Below are 17,160 nucleotides of genomic sequence, written 5' to 3' on the forward strand. Positions count from 1 at the left end.
TTATGAGGAGCCCCAAGACAAAAAAGCTAAAAGAGAGCAGCTCTGGCTCAAGGTAGGATGGCGGGAGGAGAATTGAACTTTAATCATCATAAGGTAGAGAGTGGTAAGTCCTAGAAGAGGAGTAAATAAAAGATCAATGGGATTTCGGAGACGGTGACAGTTGAGCTGTGTCTGAAAGGATGTAGGATTTCCAAGTGCCAAGGTGAAAAGAAAAGCTGTTTAAATGGAGGGAACGGCATATGCAAAGGCCCAGAGAGACAGTGATACGAAAACAGGAATCAGTGCCCAACTACATTTATCAGAAACTAAGGATTGTGGAAAAGTATGGGGAATAGGGTTGGGAAAGTAAGTAGGATCAACAGAGGATGATGAAATTCAAGTATCTAGTCGAGGACGCAGCCATGATAGAGGCCTCTGATCTCACCGCTTGACAGTACAGTAGTAGCAGTCATGCGATTGTACTCCAAGTTCTTTTAATAATAAGCAGGATACACCACTTATTTGGGTTCTCAGCGCACATAGGACTATTGATAAAATGCAATATATATGAGGCCTGAATCTGGATCCACGTACATCCAAAAGGCAAAAAAATGTCCCACAGAAAGGGTAAATGCACTACTCAGTCACCTTTGGAACTAGTCCCTGGTGCCTCCCCACCAAAACTATTGTAACCTAACTCTCTAGGTCCCACATCACACAACCAAGTAGTCCTTAAGTCAACCAATCCTCCGTATTTGGAACCCTGAAGAGAGACGGTACTGGTACGTGCTTGCCCTCCTCTGTGGCGTTCTCTCTCTACCTAAACTTTGGGGCTGTCGATGTGGCAGATGCTTTGAAAAAAAGATTTGCAAATTGTAGGAGGCTACCCATGGTGGGTCATGGAATCGTTTCAGTAACCCAGGACCAGCATTTCTTAAAAAAAAGAAAGAAAGAAATACACAAGAATACCATATTAAAATAGGATAGACTATCCTGTGGTAACAGACACTTCCCAAATCTCAGTGGCCCAACAAACATTTTTATTTCTCTCTTACTTAAAGGCTGCTAAGGATGCAGGTGACCCTCTAGGGCAACAGACCTCCATGAGGCAACTCAGTGATGCAGGCAGCTTTGATCTGTGCGTCCACCACCTCAACCTGAGGCCTCCTGGGATCACTGTATCAGGGAAAGAGTGAGCTGGAGGTTTGCTGGCTTCCGATGTTTCAGCGTAGAAGTGACACTAGTCACCGTGACCACAGCACATTGGCCAGAATTAGTGATATAGCCCCACCTACTTCAAGGAAGCCGAGGCAACTTCTTCAAAGATGCTGATGTACCTGAAAGACGAGGAGACCTGGATATTGGTGAATCCTAGCAATGCTCAGGAGAAAGATATATAGAAGACAGACTGAATGGGATGGGATAGGATACGATAGGGTAGGGTAGGATAGGATAGGGTAGGATAGGATAGGATGGAGAATAGGACAAAGAATAAAAATAGGAATAGACCCAAGTGCATCACAGCAGTATTTTTACTTTTATGACTCGGCAGATGTTAGGACACGTACTGAGAAGCAATTATAAAATGTATTTCCAGGTAGGGGTTAAAGGGGGAAAAAAGTTTGAAAGTGACTGCATCTGAGAGAAAAATGTGCCTGGAGAGCAGAATGAGATTATTTATGACATGTGACCCTGTAACAACAAAGGGCTCTCCTCTTATGTCCTCTCAGTCAAAGGAAAAGGAGTTTCTAATGTGTCCTGAATGGGGCTTCATTTCATAGCTTCAAATAACCCAGTGTCACATACCCTGATTCCCATATGCGTAACTGACTCAGTGGGTTACAGCAGTCAGTGTTGCTGGTGTGTGTGTGTGTGTGAGAGAGAGAGAGAGAGAGAGAGAGAGACAGAGCGACAGAGATTTGTCTTTCTCAATAGTAAGGAGTTCGATAAATGGCCAGGAAGAGACAGTGTCTTCAGAGTATAGGAAAGTTGGATTGGCCTCAAGGACAACCAGAGCCCAGAGAAACAAATACAATGATGAGAAAGGGCTGCTCTAGGGCGACCTTAAAAACCCGATGCCCAACATGAAAACAGCCCCCTTCTGAGCGAGTGCCTCACTCCCGTGGAGACAGGTCGTTCCTGTGTCAGGAGCCTTGGAATGTAAGTGCTCCATTGAAACCCTGCTGACATGAAACAGTGAGCAGATCCTCCCTGGGCACCAACACGTGGGGCACAGCTCCAAGAACAGAAGGGAATCTTCTGAGAGAAACTTTGCAGTAACTTCCTCTGGGCTCCAGCAGCCAGCAGAAGAAATATTAGGAAATCCTTGGGGCACAGGGAGGGGTTTTCGTGAGTAAATTGACTTGGGGATATTTGGAATATGTTTCTAATACACACAACTCCTCAAAGGACACAGTGAAAATAATAACGTTAACTAATATTTGCTGAGTGCTTATTACGTGGCCAGACCTGTGCTTAAAAAAGTATGGCGCAGTGGTTGAGAGTCCGCCTGCCGATGCAGGGGACACGGGTTCATGCCCCGGTCCGGGGCAGCACTTCCCCTAACAACCAGAAGGCCACGAAAAGCCAAGACCCACTCCATGTGAGTGTCAGCAGCGTTCTTCTCCAGAACTGTCTTCTCTCGAAACAATGAGCCAGATGCAACCTCCCATATGGTGCAAATGGATTTAACTGCGTCTGATAGGCAGCAAAGATTCCTGGAAATCTGTGAGCCCATCCTGTGCCCAAAGGGAAAAATGTTAAGGCCACAGTAGTAGGAGGAGAAGCAATGGTGGTAAGAGTGAAAGTAATACTATTGTCATCATGGTTATTATTGCACTGTGCAGCTCATAGATATTGTACCTCCACATCCAGAGTTCTTCAAGAGACAGGATGCCGTTCTGCTCTGCATCATTTAGACCAGTGGTTTTCAGGGAGTTCTTAATATGCAGATTGCTAGGCCCCCACCTAAGGGGGTCAGGGCCTGGAAATCTGCATTTTAAGAAGCCACAATGATTCTGACGCAGATGAGCAGGTGACCACACTTGGAAAAAACCCAGGTTTAGACTTTCTTTTGTATTTAGATCCAAGGCTGTGGATCAGATGAACTCTCAGGTTTCCTCCAGCTTCATGATTCCAATATTTCCCCCTGTTTATCTCCTGTCCACTTGCCCTACTTACACTGGCTGCTTTGGTATCCTACAACTGTCTTCTTTCCTTTAACCTTTCAGCAAACTCCACTGCCCTTTCTCCGTCCCTGGATTGTCTATCTGGAACCGAGAAGCCCAACAGAATTAACATTTGATAGTTAGATCTTATAGATATCGCTGATAAAACCAACTCCCGGTACAAATAAGATAGCAAGCACTTCATTTTATCGGCCTTTAGTCGGCCCTTGTCCTTAATACTTAATCACCAGAGTTTCCTAGCTCAGGACCTCTAGGGGAACATGGATGCATTTCAAGGCATCTGGGAACTCTCTGAAATGTCACATGAAATTTTACGCAAATGACGAGCACACAGGCATTCTTTCAGAGATGCCAGTCCAAGGCCAGGGAAGGTTGGGAATCATGGCTCCAGGTACCATCAGCTCATCTGGCTGTGACATAGGAAGTCCATATTGATAAATCTAAGCCACATTGGTTGAATTATGGACAGCCCCCAGTTAGCTTAGGCAATTCAGACAGAGCACAGTTTACAAATCTAACTAGACCACATCCCCATTCGTTGGTAATGTGCTAGATACTAATCACCAAAGATAGAAGATCAAATAAAATTCAGTCCTGGAGGATTCTGGGAAGATGGCAGTGGCATCAACAGCAGTCTCTCAATCTCTCCAAATCCCTACATAAAAATAGGCAGAACACGGCTTCCCTGGTGGTGCAGTAGTTGAGAGTCCGCCTGCCGATGCAGGGGACACGGGTTCGTGCCCCGGTCCGGGAAGATCCCACGTGCTGCAGAGCGGCTGGGCCCGTGAGCCATGACCGCTGAGCCTGCGCATCCGGAGCCTGTGCTCCGCAACAGGAGAGGCCACAACAGTGAGAGAGAGGCCCGCGTACTGCAAAAAAAAGGCAGAACAATTTTAAAAAGTAAGTAAAAAAATTTTAAGTTAAAAAAAAAAATAGGCAGAACAATTAGGTAACAAAACCAAAATCCATGGACACATTTACAGCAAAACTAGGGGCAAGTTTTCTCACAAACTCCAAATTAAAAGTGAGGGGAAACAAACTACCAATAGTACAAGTGTCCATTCAGGAGGAAAAAGGAAGCAATAGGGTAACATCTGAGGTAACATCTGAAATCAGGAGAACTGAATGGCCAATAGTATTTCCTGGAAAGTGTAGTTGGACCAATTTGATAAACATCCCTAAACCTGGTGTTAGGGCAGGGAGTGGGGGATGTAGTTTTCTCTAAGAGGAATAAGTGGAAGGTCCCAGGAAGAAGGACTGAATGGGCTGTCGAGACCCCTGAGAGCTCTCAAAATTGTACACGAGTGATGAGCACACGGGCATTTTTTCAGAAGTCTCCCTTCAAGGTCAGGCCCTACACTCAGGAGAAATGGCCTTGGAGTGGAGTTAAAATTGAGCTGCATAGAGACAACAGTGATAAAGGAAAGACAAGGTCCAGATCAGTTGGGGGTGGGGGGAAGTGCAGTGGGCACAGGAAACAGGGCAGGAAATCTCAGAATGCAAGCCACCATGTTTACCACTATATAAAAACAACAGAAGAGGAAACCCTGTGAAGTCAGAACAGCTTTCCTGAACCCTATCTTATTCTATAACTTTAGGAAAACTAATTTTACATAAGAACGAACAACAGAAAAGAATAGAAGTCAAATCCCATAGAGACTTATTATAAGGGAAAAAAAACAAATAAGAAGATGAGGAGCAGAATAACATCTCCACAAATAATGAAAACATGCCAGAAAGATGTGCCCATAAATAAATCAAAACTATAACATGCTATATTAAAGCAAGTTAAAAGACCTTAAAAAAATGATACGAGAGGCTTCCCTGGTGGCACAGTGGTTGAGAGTCCGCCTGCCGATGCAGGGGACGCGGGTTCGTGCCCCGGTCTGGGAGGATCCCACATGCCACGGAGCAGCTGGGCCCATGAGCCATGGCCGCTGGGCCTGCGTCTCCAGAGCCGGTGCTCCACAACGGGAGAGACCACAACAGTGAGAGGCCCGCATGCTGCAAAAAAAAAAATCAAACCAAAAAAAAAAAAAAATGATACAAGCTATGAAAGAACGAAATAAATCAGAATTAGAAAAAAGCTCTGGAAACAATTTAAAATTTTTTAAAAATTATTTCAGAAATGAATAGTAAATTAGAAAGACTACAAAAGCAAATAAACACAATGGATAATACCTTAAGAGAAAATGCAAGTGAAAAGAAAGAGAAGTTTTTAAGTCAAAAATAAATGAAGAAAAAGATTAAAAAGATTCAAGAGAAAGTGACAAATATTGAAGATAGGCACAGGAGATGGAACATCTAGAAAACAGGAATCCCTGAAAAAAGAGCAAAGCAAGGAAACAGAACAAGTCCTAGCTCAAGAGAACTTCCCTGAAATACAACACACACATTTAACACATTGGGAACGACACATTGAAAGAGCACACCATGTACCTGAGGCTATCAACTAGGAACAGCAAACATCAGGAAAAAATTAGTGAAATTAATGAAAAATTTTAAAAAGTCCTTCAGACATTTAGAGAAAAAAAATGTGATTTATAAGGGAGAGGAAATTATATTTTCATTAGACTTTTCAGGAGTAACTCCTTATGTTAAAAGAAAATAGAAACATATTTAAGTAATCAAATAAAGAAAGTATAAGCCAACAATTTTATTTCCAGAAAAACAGTTTCAATATATAAAGGGCACTAACTCTTATCAATATTCGAGAACTCAGCAAATGTTTCCATGAGTCCTTCCTAAGGAATCTACTAAAGAACAAGCTTCAAAGAATCAAAATGACTAGAAAGACATTGACATAAGGCCTGAAGGTGAACATTAAACGTATAGTTACCTGTAGTGCTAAGATTACATGAGGGCTGAGAGAGAGTATAGAATGTAATGGTTATATATTCTGACAATGTAAATATAGTACAACTATGAATAGTTCTACTATAGATTTTCTTTTTTTAATGAGAAGTTAGAATGGAGGAAGGATAAGCAAACATTTTTAATATATGATGTAATTATTACAGTGGTAGTATATTATGATTATGCGACGACTGTAAGTATAATACTACGGATAAAACAAATGAGTCATTGTGGAGTATTCTAATGCTATCATCCCCTATGTCCCTGAGAATCAGAAGTTCTTGAACTTGAATTGGAAGTATCCATAGGAACTCATGAGATATATAATCAGTGGTGTGGTGAAGCTGGTTTACAAGAGCTGGTAAGAACAGATTGTACACATTTGTCCCAACTCCACATTTAATGACTCCATGTTGGTATATTGGAATCAGCCATAATGGGAGTATTTACACCATGAAAATCAGGAAATGCTACAAATCTGCCCTTTTTTTACGAGAGTCAGTTGTTATACATTTGCCAGCACCCCATTTTATATTGCAACCTTTGGTGCCCAGGTTGTGCTGTTAAAGTACCCTTTCCCACTGGAAACTAAAACTCAGAGAAGTTTGGAGAAATAGCTTCTTTGAGGTCTGAAACAGAAATGTATAAGATGAACCTACAACTTGCCATGCAGATGACAAGGAAGCTATCAAAGATACTGGCATCATGTCAATAGGACTCAGAAGCTGATCTGAAGATTCCCATTGACCAAAGAGCTTCAGTTTGAGCTTCAACAGTGATAAAAATTGCAATCAAATTCATTTAAATTCACCATTACTTTATGGTGATATTTAAACAAAGAATCAGTCATTTTCAGAGGGTCATAACCAATCATTATCTGGAAAACTAGTAAATAGAGGGAATAAATCAAACATTTATCTTGCCTTTCCTGTATTGACTATTCCACTGAATATCCCAATAGGACAAATGAAAAGTGTCTCTTTATAAAAGTATTCTACCTAATAAAATAATAAAAAGATAAAATTAGAATTTCACTGTTTGCACACCCCAGTGAGCAAATAGATATAGTTATTACACATCAGTGGCTGCTAAAATCACACAAAGAGAGACAACCAGATATGATGTGCCTTCTTTAGTCTTGCAGAAGGGGTAGAATAAAGCCTGAATCTGATCCAGTCTCTGGATCCAGCTGGCCATTTGCAGGAGATACAAAGGGCAGAGGAACATGCTGGGCTGCACATGAGTTTGCAATCAGCAATTCAGACCATGGGAAACTCCACAGGTCCAATGGCCCAGGTTCTTCAGCAAATAAATTATAAAGAAAAGGGTGGAAGAGGAATCTATAGATTAAAAGACATAACACATTTTTAAAAATAGGCAAGACCAAACTGTAGTGTGCCAGAATGTACATTTAAGTGACAAAACTGTAATTAAAAACTCAAGGAAGTGACTTGTATAAAAATCAGGATAGTAGTTCCTTTTGGAGAGAGGAAGAAGTTTTGATTAGGATGAGACACCTGAAAAGGGCTTCAAGGGTAGGTGACATAGTTCCGTTTCCTGGAATCTGGAAGGTTATAATGATCGATTAAGATACACATTAGATTTATGATGTTTGATGTATCACTTTTTCATTTTACAATAAAAAGATTTTATTTTATAAGCTCCCTCAAGGAGCTTAGAGTCTAAAGAGGAAGATGGAGATGTAAACAATCAGCTTTAAGACAATGTGATAACTGCTGTCAGGCAGGTATGTATTATACATGTTGCTCTGGATCTGCCATGGAGCTGAAGCAGTTCAGCGTGGCAGATCTAAGATGGCTATTGGGAGGAAGGGACAAACCAGCCTGGCCTTGAAGGGAGAGCCATTCTCCAAACAGACATGTGAGTAGCAGAGCTCAAAGACCAGGCTGAAGGGGCTTGCAGTCACTCCTTGCTATCTTATTCCAGACAGTTCTGCTTACCCCTCAGGGTGTTTATTCGGGCTTCCTTTCTGCCCTAGCACTTGTCCAGGGCAATTTCCTTTAAAATGGTAAAGGTTAGGATAGTCAACCAAAAGGGAACACATGTTCACCCTTGTATGTGAATAGCGGGTTTCTGCGTTTTCCTTGTTTTTCTTTTTTTTTCTTTTTTTTTCTAAATTGAAGTATAATTGCTTTACCATGTTGTATTAGTTTCTGCTGTAGAACGAAGTGAATCAGCTATGTGTATATATATATCCCCTCCCTCTTGAGCCTCCCTGCCACCCCCCCGTCCCACCCCTCTAGGTCATCACAAAGCACCAAGCTGAGCTCCCTGTGCTATACAACAGCTTCCCACTAGCTATCTATTTTACAAATGGTAGTGTATATATGTCAGTGCTACTCTCTCACTTCGTCCCACCCTCCCCTTTCCCCCTGTGTCCACAAGTCCGTTCTCTACACCTGTGTCTCTTTTCTGGCCTGCAAATATGTTCATCAGTACCATTTTTCTAGATTCCATATGTATGCATTAATATACGATATTTGTTTTTCTCTTTCTGACTTACTTCACTCTGTATAACAGACTCTAGATTCTTCCACATCACTACAAATGATGCAATTTCGTACTTTTTTATGGCTGAGTAATATTCCATTGTATATTCTTGATAGCTTGTTCTTGAAATAGAGTGGCTGCTGCAAAGACAGGACCACACCTCTACGTTCTCTGTGTGTGCCAGTGCAGAATGGGAAGTCCTCCCTCAAGGTAGAGAGAACAGAGTGATAAAACAGCTTAAAGAAGAGGGCTTTTGGTTGGACTCTTAAAGTCTTCCTCCAACCTGAACCCCAAATACACCTCAGCAAAATTTTTCATCACATACTTAAACAAGATGGCAAGACAATGTGTCAAATTACAGAATCCAACATATCCTAAGGAAGAAGGAGAACACACTCAATTCAGTTTATTAGCCCACATTTCCTGTGAAATAAAGCATAAAGGGTGTGATTTGTATATTGGAATCAAAGAATGATGGGGTGTGTACAATTTGGGGCTATCCTCTACTTGTTCTGTTCATGGATGCTGAGTAAATACCAGTGTGGAGACTCAGCAAGTCCATAGCAAATGGGACCTGGTTTCCTGCAGTAACATATGGGCTTGGAGGGCAAGGTCAGCTCCCACTCTGGGATGCACTTACCCTTCCCTACTCACCTGCCATTGATCCCTGACCATCTCTGGTAGCAAGTCAGCCCTGGAAGTTAAATGCGCTCTGGAAAGGGAGCTAAAGATTGTTTAGAAGAGAATCGAAAAGCCATCTGATTACACATTTCTTGATCTTTAAAATGGGACTATAATACCCACCTACAGTTGTAAAGAGAAAATAAGGTATAGAGAAATGTCTTATAAATAAAAAGATGCAGGGTGTATTCCTAAAAAGATAAATGTGCTTTCCTTCTCTACACACCTCTGAATTAACAAGAATTTTTTCCTGATAACAAGACCATTTATCAAGCTTATACATACAAACACATGCAAATGCTCCCAATAGACACAAAGTCTTCCTACTCAAGCCAAGATGCAATGCTTCGTTATTCCACTCTCAGGTGTAACATCATCAAGACTGTATCTTGTTGAGCCAAGTTGCTGACCCATCCCCCAGGGACAAGTTGAAACAATTGGCTTTAGTCAGGTCTGGGTTCTGGTCAAAATGGGCTTATCTTATACCTATGCTCACCCTAAAAATGATGGCTTTATGGACATAAGAGGCCATGTTCTTTTTCTTCCTATTTAAGATCTAAATCTCATATGGAGGGCAGTACTCTGGAGAGAGACCACTGTGTTCCATACTTGCCTGATCATCAGTTGCCTGGGCCATTGAAAATTCAGAGTCCCGGGCAACTTCCCAGACCTGCCAAATCAAAATCTCCAGGGCAAGACTTGGACATCTGAATTTTTAACAAATGCCAAGATGGTCTTCATGATGAGGCATGTTTAGAGAAAGCCAAGATAGAACATAGCTCTTCAGGGTTCTGAAATCAAAGACTTTTCAAGAAGTCCAGAAACAGGGGCATGTTAGTCTTCTCAGGCTGCCATAACAAAATACCATAAAATGCTGGCTTAAACAACAGAAACTTATTTTATCACAGTTCTGGGGACTGGAAGTCTGAGCTTAGGGTGCCAGCACGGTCAGGTTCTAGTGAGAACTCTCTTCCAGGCTTGCAAACAGGCACTACCTCACTGTGTATTCACATGACCCCTTTGTGGACATGTGGAGAGAGGGAGAGCAAACTCTCTGGATTCTCTTCTTATAAGGACACTAATCCCCTCAGGAAGGCCCCACCCTCATGATCTCATCTAACCCTAATTACCTCCCAAAGGTGCCATCTCCAAATACTATCACAGTGGGGGTCAGGGCTTCAACATGTGAATTTTGGGAGAACACAAACTTTCAGTCCATAGTACAGGGCAATGGGGCTTACTCCCTTCAAAGGGGCAGATTTTTTTGTGGAGCTGGATCTTTGCTTGGGGTTTCTGCATCTGACCAATCTATGTAGGACCGTGTTATGAGAGGCATAGGCAGGAGCAAGCTGTGCACCCATTGGTTTTGGCAACTTACAAGGGACAAAACATGAGGACTTAGAATAATCAAAACAGAAACTAACAAAAGAGAGAAATCAATGTCACCACTATTTTGGATGTTGGTTCAGTTAAGCACTAAATTTAGCTCTGGACCTGCTGATAGCAGATGCATTTTCTCCTTTGGCCTGAGTTAATTGTCTTTCCTATTTCACACATGTTAAATTCCAGGTAGGGTTCCAGCTTTTACTTACATCTCCTGAAACAGACTGCTCTTCCCAAACTTATGCCCTTTAAAGATGAGAAAAGTCATTGTTTCCCCCCCCCCCCAGAGCTTAACATTTCATCTCAATGCATTTCAAGCTTATTAGAAAAGCAAAACTAGCTGTACCAGAAATACCCAATGGGGAATCTCTCTCTCTCCGAACATATACTAGAACCTGATAAGAAAAATAACACATTTTGCAAAATCGGCAGTTGGGGTTTCCTGTAGATCAAAAGAGTTTTTTTACTTTTTAATAATTCAGGTAATCCTGGAGATCCAGCCACTTTCCAGATACTGCTCAGCAATGAAGAACTCAGAAAGTCACTGAGTCCCCAATTCCAAATAAGTTATCCAATTAGATGAGACTTGTTACTCAGTTTCTCTATACCAGCAGGAAGGTGCCCAATGTGGTGGAAATGTCTGGGGTCTCAGGCCCAGCTCTGCCAATAACTAACTGGCTGTGTTCCACTGAGAAATTCTTTTCCTCTCTTTGAGCCTGTTTTCATCATTAATTCAACAACTATTTCTTGAACATCTAAAATGTGCCGAGCATTGTATCCAGCTGAAGGGGACAGCCCTGCCCTCAAGAAGACCACCGTCTAGAGACAAGGGAGCTTTCCATTCTGTAATGTAATTGTTAATTTCCTTGTGTGGGTACTTCAGTAGTTTAGCACATAACATAAAAACGTGTGAGTATATGAAGGAACAAATGAATGATTGAATGAGTGAAGCACAAAGTTGTTTTCTAACCACTTTATTTTATGCCGTTACCACATGGTCCCCTTTCTCTAATAACCTAGGCCCAAGAGATCCATCTCTGACTTGACCTTCCTTAGGCTTTTATCCTCAGGAAATCCTCATTTGTTGGCTGTAATCTGCTCCCTTCATTCTTCCCTTGACACAGTTACTCAGAATCCACCTCCATCACTCATAATACCCATGAATATTTTCCTAAACTATAAATTCAACAAACATCCACTGAGCACATTATATATGGCAAGCATTGGGCAAACCAAGACGTTGGAGAACGTAGACTCTGGTCCACATCTTTCGTGTCTGCGGATGGTGCTTACATGTTCCGTTCACTTTTGCCACGCGGTGTATGTGTCCTTCCTTTGACTTGCCGCTACTGAGACTCCAGCACAGCCAGAATGGCATCATGAGTTTCCTAGAAGAGTCTTATGTCAGCAAATTCTCCCACCTCTCACCTACTACCTGACGCCAGCCCCCCCATACAACAATGTTTAACCCAAATAGCTATTTTTGGTGTAGGAGCAGCTCAAATCTTCCAACCACTAACTAGCCTGCGACTCCCAATGCCGCAGCAAATGCCAGGAGTGCTGCTCTCTCACCTCTACCCTCATATCATTTCCTCTCTGTTATTTGCACAATAATTGACACACCACTGTCTCCAGAAAGTATTGCTTAGAAAATAATGTTTTTAAATAAAATAGCATTTGAATGGCATGTGAAAGTGTAACACCTCTTTTCCATGTTATTTCAGTTAATATCCATGGCAACGCTTGAGGCTCACAGGGGTCAATCACTAGACCACAGGTCATAGAGTCGGTGAAGGGGCAGAGCTGGCAGCTGTGCCCAAGTCTTCTGAGTCGAAAATCCCAGAGCTTGTCCAGAGGGGCCAGATGGTAGCCCATTTGGTCCAGGCCTCACAGTCACAGAAAGCTACAAAGGAAGTCATTAAGTGTTAGCTCCAATAACAAGACACATAAAGTTGAAGAGATACCTCATCAGGATGAAAAGAAGAAAATGTGCCTTGTGCAAGTTTAAATTTGTGTTTTCCTTTTGTAGCATGATTTTGGCATTGTGATTTTTCATGATATTGAGAACCTCAAACAATGGAAGTTGCCCAGGCCTCTCTTAAACAACAGACCTCATTTTTATTTACACAACATTGCTAAAAATGTTGCTTACTTGCTGTCACTTTTCCATCTGGAAATAAAATTGGCTGGATTTTCTTTGATTTATACTTCAGTTGTATAATATATATATATATCGTCCACCTCACCTCCCTAAAAAAAAAAAAAAAATTTCCCTGACCTATGCACACCATAAAACCTAGTAAGACCACATGCCCCCTGCCTGAGAGGGTCTGCAGCTCACCAGCAGGGGTGCTGTCTGCAAGCTTTTCTCTCTAGAGAACCAGCTGGTCACATGCACGATTGTGCTCTGATAAATTACCTTTCACTAGGGGATGACAGTGGTGGATTCAAATAGCAAAGGGAGCCTCCGGATTATTTAAAATCATCATATCTCTAGGCTTCAATTCTTTCATCCATAAAATGAAGGTAATAACACTCTGTAATAAAAATTAATGGCAAATCATCAAGGACTTTCCAGAGTTGTAGATAGACTTACACGATGTTGCAGAGAATGCCAGGCTCTGAGCTTTAATATCTTCCCGGTCCTTAACTGAGCACAACAGCTGCTCATCTGAAAAGAGTCGTCAAGTTTTCTATTCGCAGTTGCAATTACAAACCCTCTTAAGCATCTTTTCAGTCGCTCTCCTCACGTCATAACTAGGCTGTGTTCATGAGCCTCACCTGCTTTGTCCCCACTGTGGTGGTGAGTGATTTGAAGCCAGAGGCAACCAGATTCCCGGCCCACGTGGGCTGCATCCTCCCTCTGTCCCACACTGTCAGAGCATCCCAGGCATGACAGAATGTTGTCACCGTCCAGCGGTGGGTGGGCTGCAGTAGAGCCATCGCCTAGATTCCCTCTTGTCTTCAGTGCCTGGGGGTGACTGTACATCCTCACAAGCCGATGGTAACTGCCTTCCATTTTGTTTTCCCTTTCCCTATTTATTAGAGCATTTCAGAAAGTTGATGAGGTGACCTATTCTCCAGAAGAGGAAATAATACAAAGCTTAAAAGCTGTTTCTGATAGAATGGTGAAATAATTTCACTACTTTTCTTGGAGGAAAATAAATAAATAAATAAGGCGACCTGAGGCAGCCTCTAGGGATTTCATTATTGCTAGACTGGAGGGAAGCATCACGGCTTTAGATGAACAGGTTTTACTTTTAACTTGTTAGAGCACTTTGGGATGAAGGGGTGGGGGAAGACAGGTGCTAGACAGTAAAATAAACCCAGCTTATTTACATTATTTCGTATGGAGATGCATTGATGTATGAAGTATAAAGTGACTGTGTTGAATAGTGAAAATAAAGTATTTTGGTAAACAATCTCTGTTCACTACCCAGTCCTAGAATGAGTGAACGTTTTATGAAATACCTCTTGCTTCTTTGTGACAATTACCTCTGGTTTAAGATGTGTGTGCGGTTTTAGGAAAACACAGTCTCGTATGCTGCTATTCAAGTCATTCAGGTCGAGGCGCCATTTCTCCATCATCAAAGACCACGAGGAGGGCTGGGAACGTGTGTGGAGCAAAGAATATAACTAGGCATTTCTGCGGGCCAAATTACCTCCTAAATGAGGGAGTAGGCGATTTAAATGTAAAAATAACTGTCTCTTTCGCGGCATGCAAATGTTTGTGCTGTGTAAGAAACTAAATCCTGGCTTCCTCTTGGCAAGTATTCCCTAACAGGCCTCGCAGATATCTGAAACCAATTTTAACCCACTCTGGTCCTCCGCTGACCACAACATTACCTGAATGGTGCGGCCCAATTTCCAGACTGCTCACCAGTCCTCAGGCCTATGGGGTGAGTAAATATCCCGAGAGGGACAGGCATGGTGAATACTGATGAGCCCGGGAACCTCAGAGCTATTTCTTCCCAGCATGAGGAGGAAGCGTTTTTAAAATTCACGGCACCAAGAATCATCTCTCTTCTCTTTTCAGTTGTTGCTAATGTGGGCTCATTCTTCTTTTTAAAAATGCAAATTTTTTATTGTGACCAATATTTATAACCATAAGATGAATTTAGAAAATATAAAAGAAGGCATGTGCCCTCACAAAGTGCTGTGTTTTGAGATTTAGAATATCAGGCCTGTGCTTTATAGCTCAAGGGGGTGGAATCAAAAATGCTGAGAAGCAATTAGAATCCTTATCAGTAAATCAGAGTGTCCGGGATTGGCGAGGAGTAGAATCTTGGAGTTTGTGGCACCCTTGGAGGTTGTCCAGCTGGCTGACCCCTTGTCTAAACAGAGAAAAAGGCGTCTCAGATCTCAGACGTGCTCAGGACACCACAGCCTGAGCCAGTGGTTCTCAAAGTATGTCCTCAGACCGGCAACCTCAGCATCGCTTGGAAACTTGTTAGAACTGCAAGTTCTCAGGCCCTACATCAGAACTCTGGTCTCAGGGGCCCAGCATCTGTGCTTCAACAAGTGATTCCAAGACAGGCCAAAGTTGGAAACCACTGAGCTGAGGTCACCTAGCCAGGGTTCATTCTACAGGTAATTTTGTGTGGTCTTCCAAAAACCAATGGAAGAAGAGTTGAGATTTTAATTCCTTTCCTTAAGGGAACTTCTGTCTGAGGAAAACTTTAGTGGCCGGATCTAGTTCATTTCCACTATTATCTGCTATGGTAACTTCCAACCCTTTTTAGCCCTGTGACACTCATCCCAAGAAACATGCTGTGAGGATATACTTTGTAGAGAAAATATAACAGACATTGAGTTTTAAGAATTTTGTGATAGGCAGGAGTGTTACAAAACCTACATTGAGAATCATTCCGTACTCTGAGGTCACAGGATTCTGCAAACTCCTAACTCCTCTCACCCAGATTAGGTATCCATTCAAAAAAATCCACTGCATTTTATTTTAACTTCCTTATCCACAGAGGTGCTCAATTAGCACATGTTCTCTTACCCACAGGGAGGGAAAACGTGACATCTGCCATACCAGCAACGTCAGCTGAGACAAGACAGGGCAGTTAAAAAAGGAAAACAAACATCCTAGTTTCTAACACTGTAGGACTGCTATTGTTTTCTGCTTTTATCAGGAAGTGACCTCTCTTTCTTTCCAAAACCAGGAACAGCTCAAAGAGGACGATGTAGAATGTATTGTAAACCAGGATGAACTGGCCATGAATTACCAGGAGCAAGCGACCTCACCCTGCAGCCCTCCTGCAAGGCCGGGTCTGGACCAGAAAGCTTCACCCCAGACTCCAAGCAAGGAAAACATTTATGAGGGGGACCTTGGCCTAGGAGGCTACGGACTCAAGCTTGAGCAAACTCCGGGTCAGTCCCAGCTGAATTAATGGGCGTGAACAGCACCGAGGTAATCACAGGTAATGGAGGGATCACTGAGGATCAAGCCAAGCCGATGAGGCTGCGTGGAGGAGAGGCTGGAAGATGTACGAAGAGCATCAATTGGAGAGATTCAAAACCTTATCACGTGTATCCTCTGGTGCCTGCAGAAATGAGAATTTATTATCATCCCTCTATATTACGCAACTGCATTTAAGTTTTGATAGCGCCATTTTTATTAATGAATTGGGTGGGGTGGGAAGGATGCAGAGGGGAGGGAGGGAGGAGTCTAGCTGCTGGGAGGATGAGACAGATGTGCTGTGTCTGCAGGGTGTTTCTTTTCTGTGTGCAGCTCTCTGGGCCCTTCACTCAGATTTGGGATTCTATTCCCTTCATTAAGGAGAGTTTAAAAATCAGAAAAAGAGGGCTTCCCTGGTGGCGCAGTGGTTGAGAGTCCACCTGCCGATGCAGGGGACACGGGTTCGTGCCCCGGTCCGGGAAGATCCCACATGCCGCGGAGCGGCTGGGCCCGTGAGCCATGGCCGCTGAGCCTGCGCGTCCGGAGCCTGTGCTCCGCAACGGGAGAGGCCACGGCAGTGAGAGGCCCGCGTACCGAAAAAAAAAAAAAAAAAAAAAAAATCAGAAAAAGAGTTTCTGAGCTTAAATGTGTGTCTCCTAAGCTGGAGGGAATGCCCGGTTCTTCAGGAAGTGAGACGTTTTATATGTTTAGAACCTAGGCTCCCACTCGCTCCGAATGACCCACGGATATTTGCCCACATAAGTGCTTGCTTGATACCGCTGTTGACGGCCTCACAGAGCCCACGCCGCCTGGGGACCCGCGGTTCTCCGCATTCACTTCAAGTTGCTCCTCCCGTCGCTTGAAGCTGTGGGTGACAGCTTTGTTGTACTCTGCACTAAATGCAGTGCCACTCTTCACCTTGGTAGGACCCCTTCCAGGGACAGCGGGGTCCTCTTCTCCATACCATGTTTCAGCCTTCCTGTCCTCGCTTGCATCTGAGTCACTTCCTGGCTCCACGGCAGGTCCCTCTGTCTGCTGAGTGATGAGATTCCTTAGCACAGGTTCCTCTGCACGCAGCAGGATTCGGGACAGGAACCCTGACCTGTCCTCCAATTCCAACTCTCACAGCTCGACAGCAGTGCAGGGGCAGGAGCGAGA

The 17,160-nt window shown here is 43.0% G+C and overlaps 1 protein-coding gene across 1 annotated transcript in view; it reads left to right on the forward strand.

Moving 5' to 3' along the window:
* The window catches only part of SLC9A9 (solute carrier family 9 member A9), a 538,678-nt gene extending 522,047 nt beyond the window's left edge, over window positions 1-16,631 (forward strand). The window contains exons 15-16 of the mRNA XM_030873292.2: window positions 14,392-14,497; window positions 15,767-16,631. Of these exons, the coding sequence (XP_030729152.2) occupies window positions 14,392-14,497; window positions 15,767-15,994 (334 nt within the window). The 3' untranslated portion in view covers window positions 15,995-16,631. The remainder of the gene's footprint in view (window positions 1-14,391; window positions 14,498-15,766) is intronic.
* The last annotated feature ends 529 nt before the right edge of the window (window positions 16,632-17,160 follow it).

The sequence above is a fragment of the Globicephala melas genome, chromosome 4, assembly GCF_963455315.2.
Source record: "Globicephala melas chromosome 4, mGloMel1.2, whole genome shotgun sequence".
In the NCBI taxonomy this organism is placed as follows: domain Eukaryota; kingdom Metazoa; phylum Chordata; class Mammalia; order Artiodactyla; family Delphinidae; genus Globicephala; species Globicephala melas.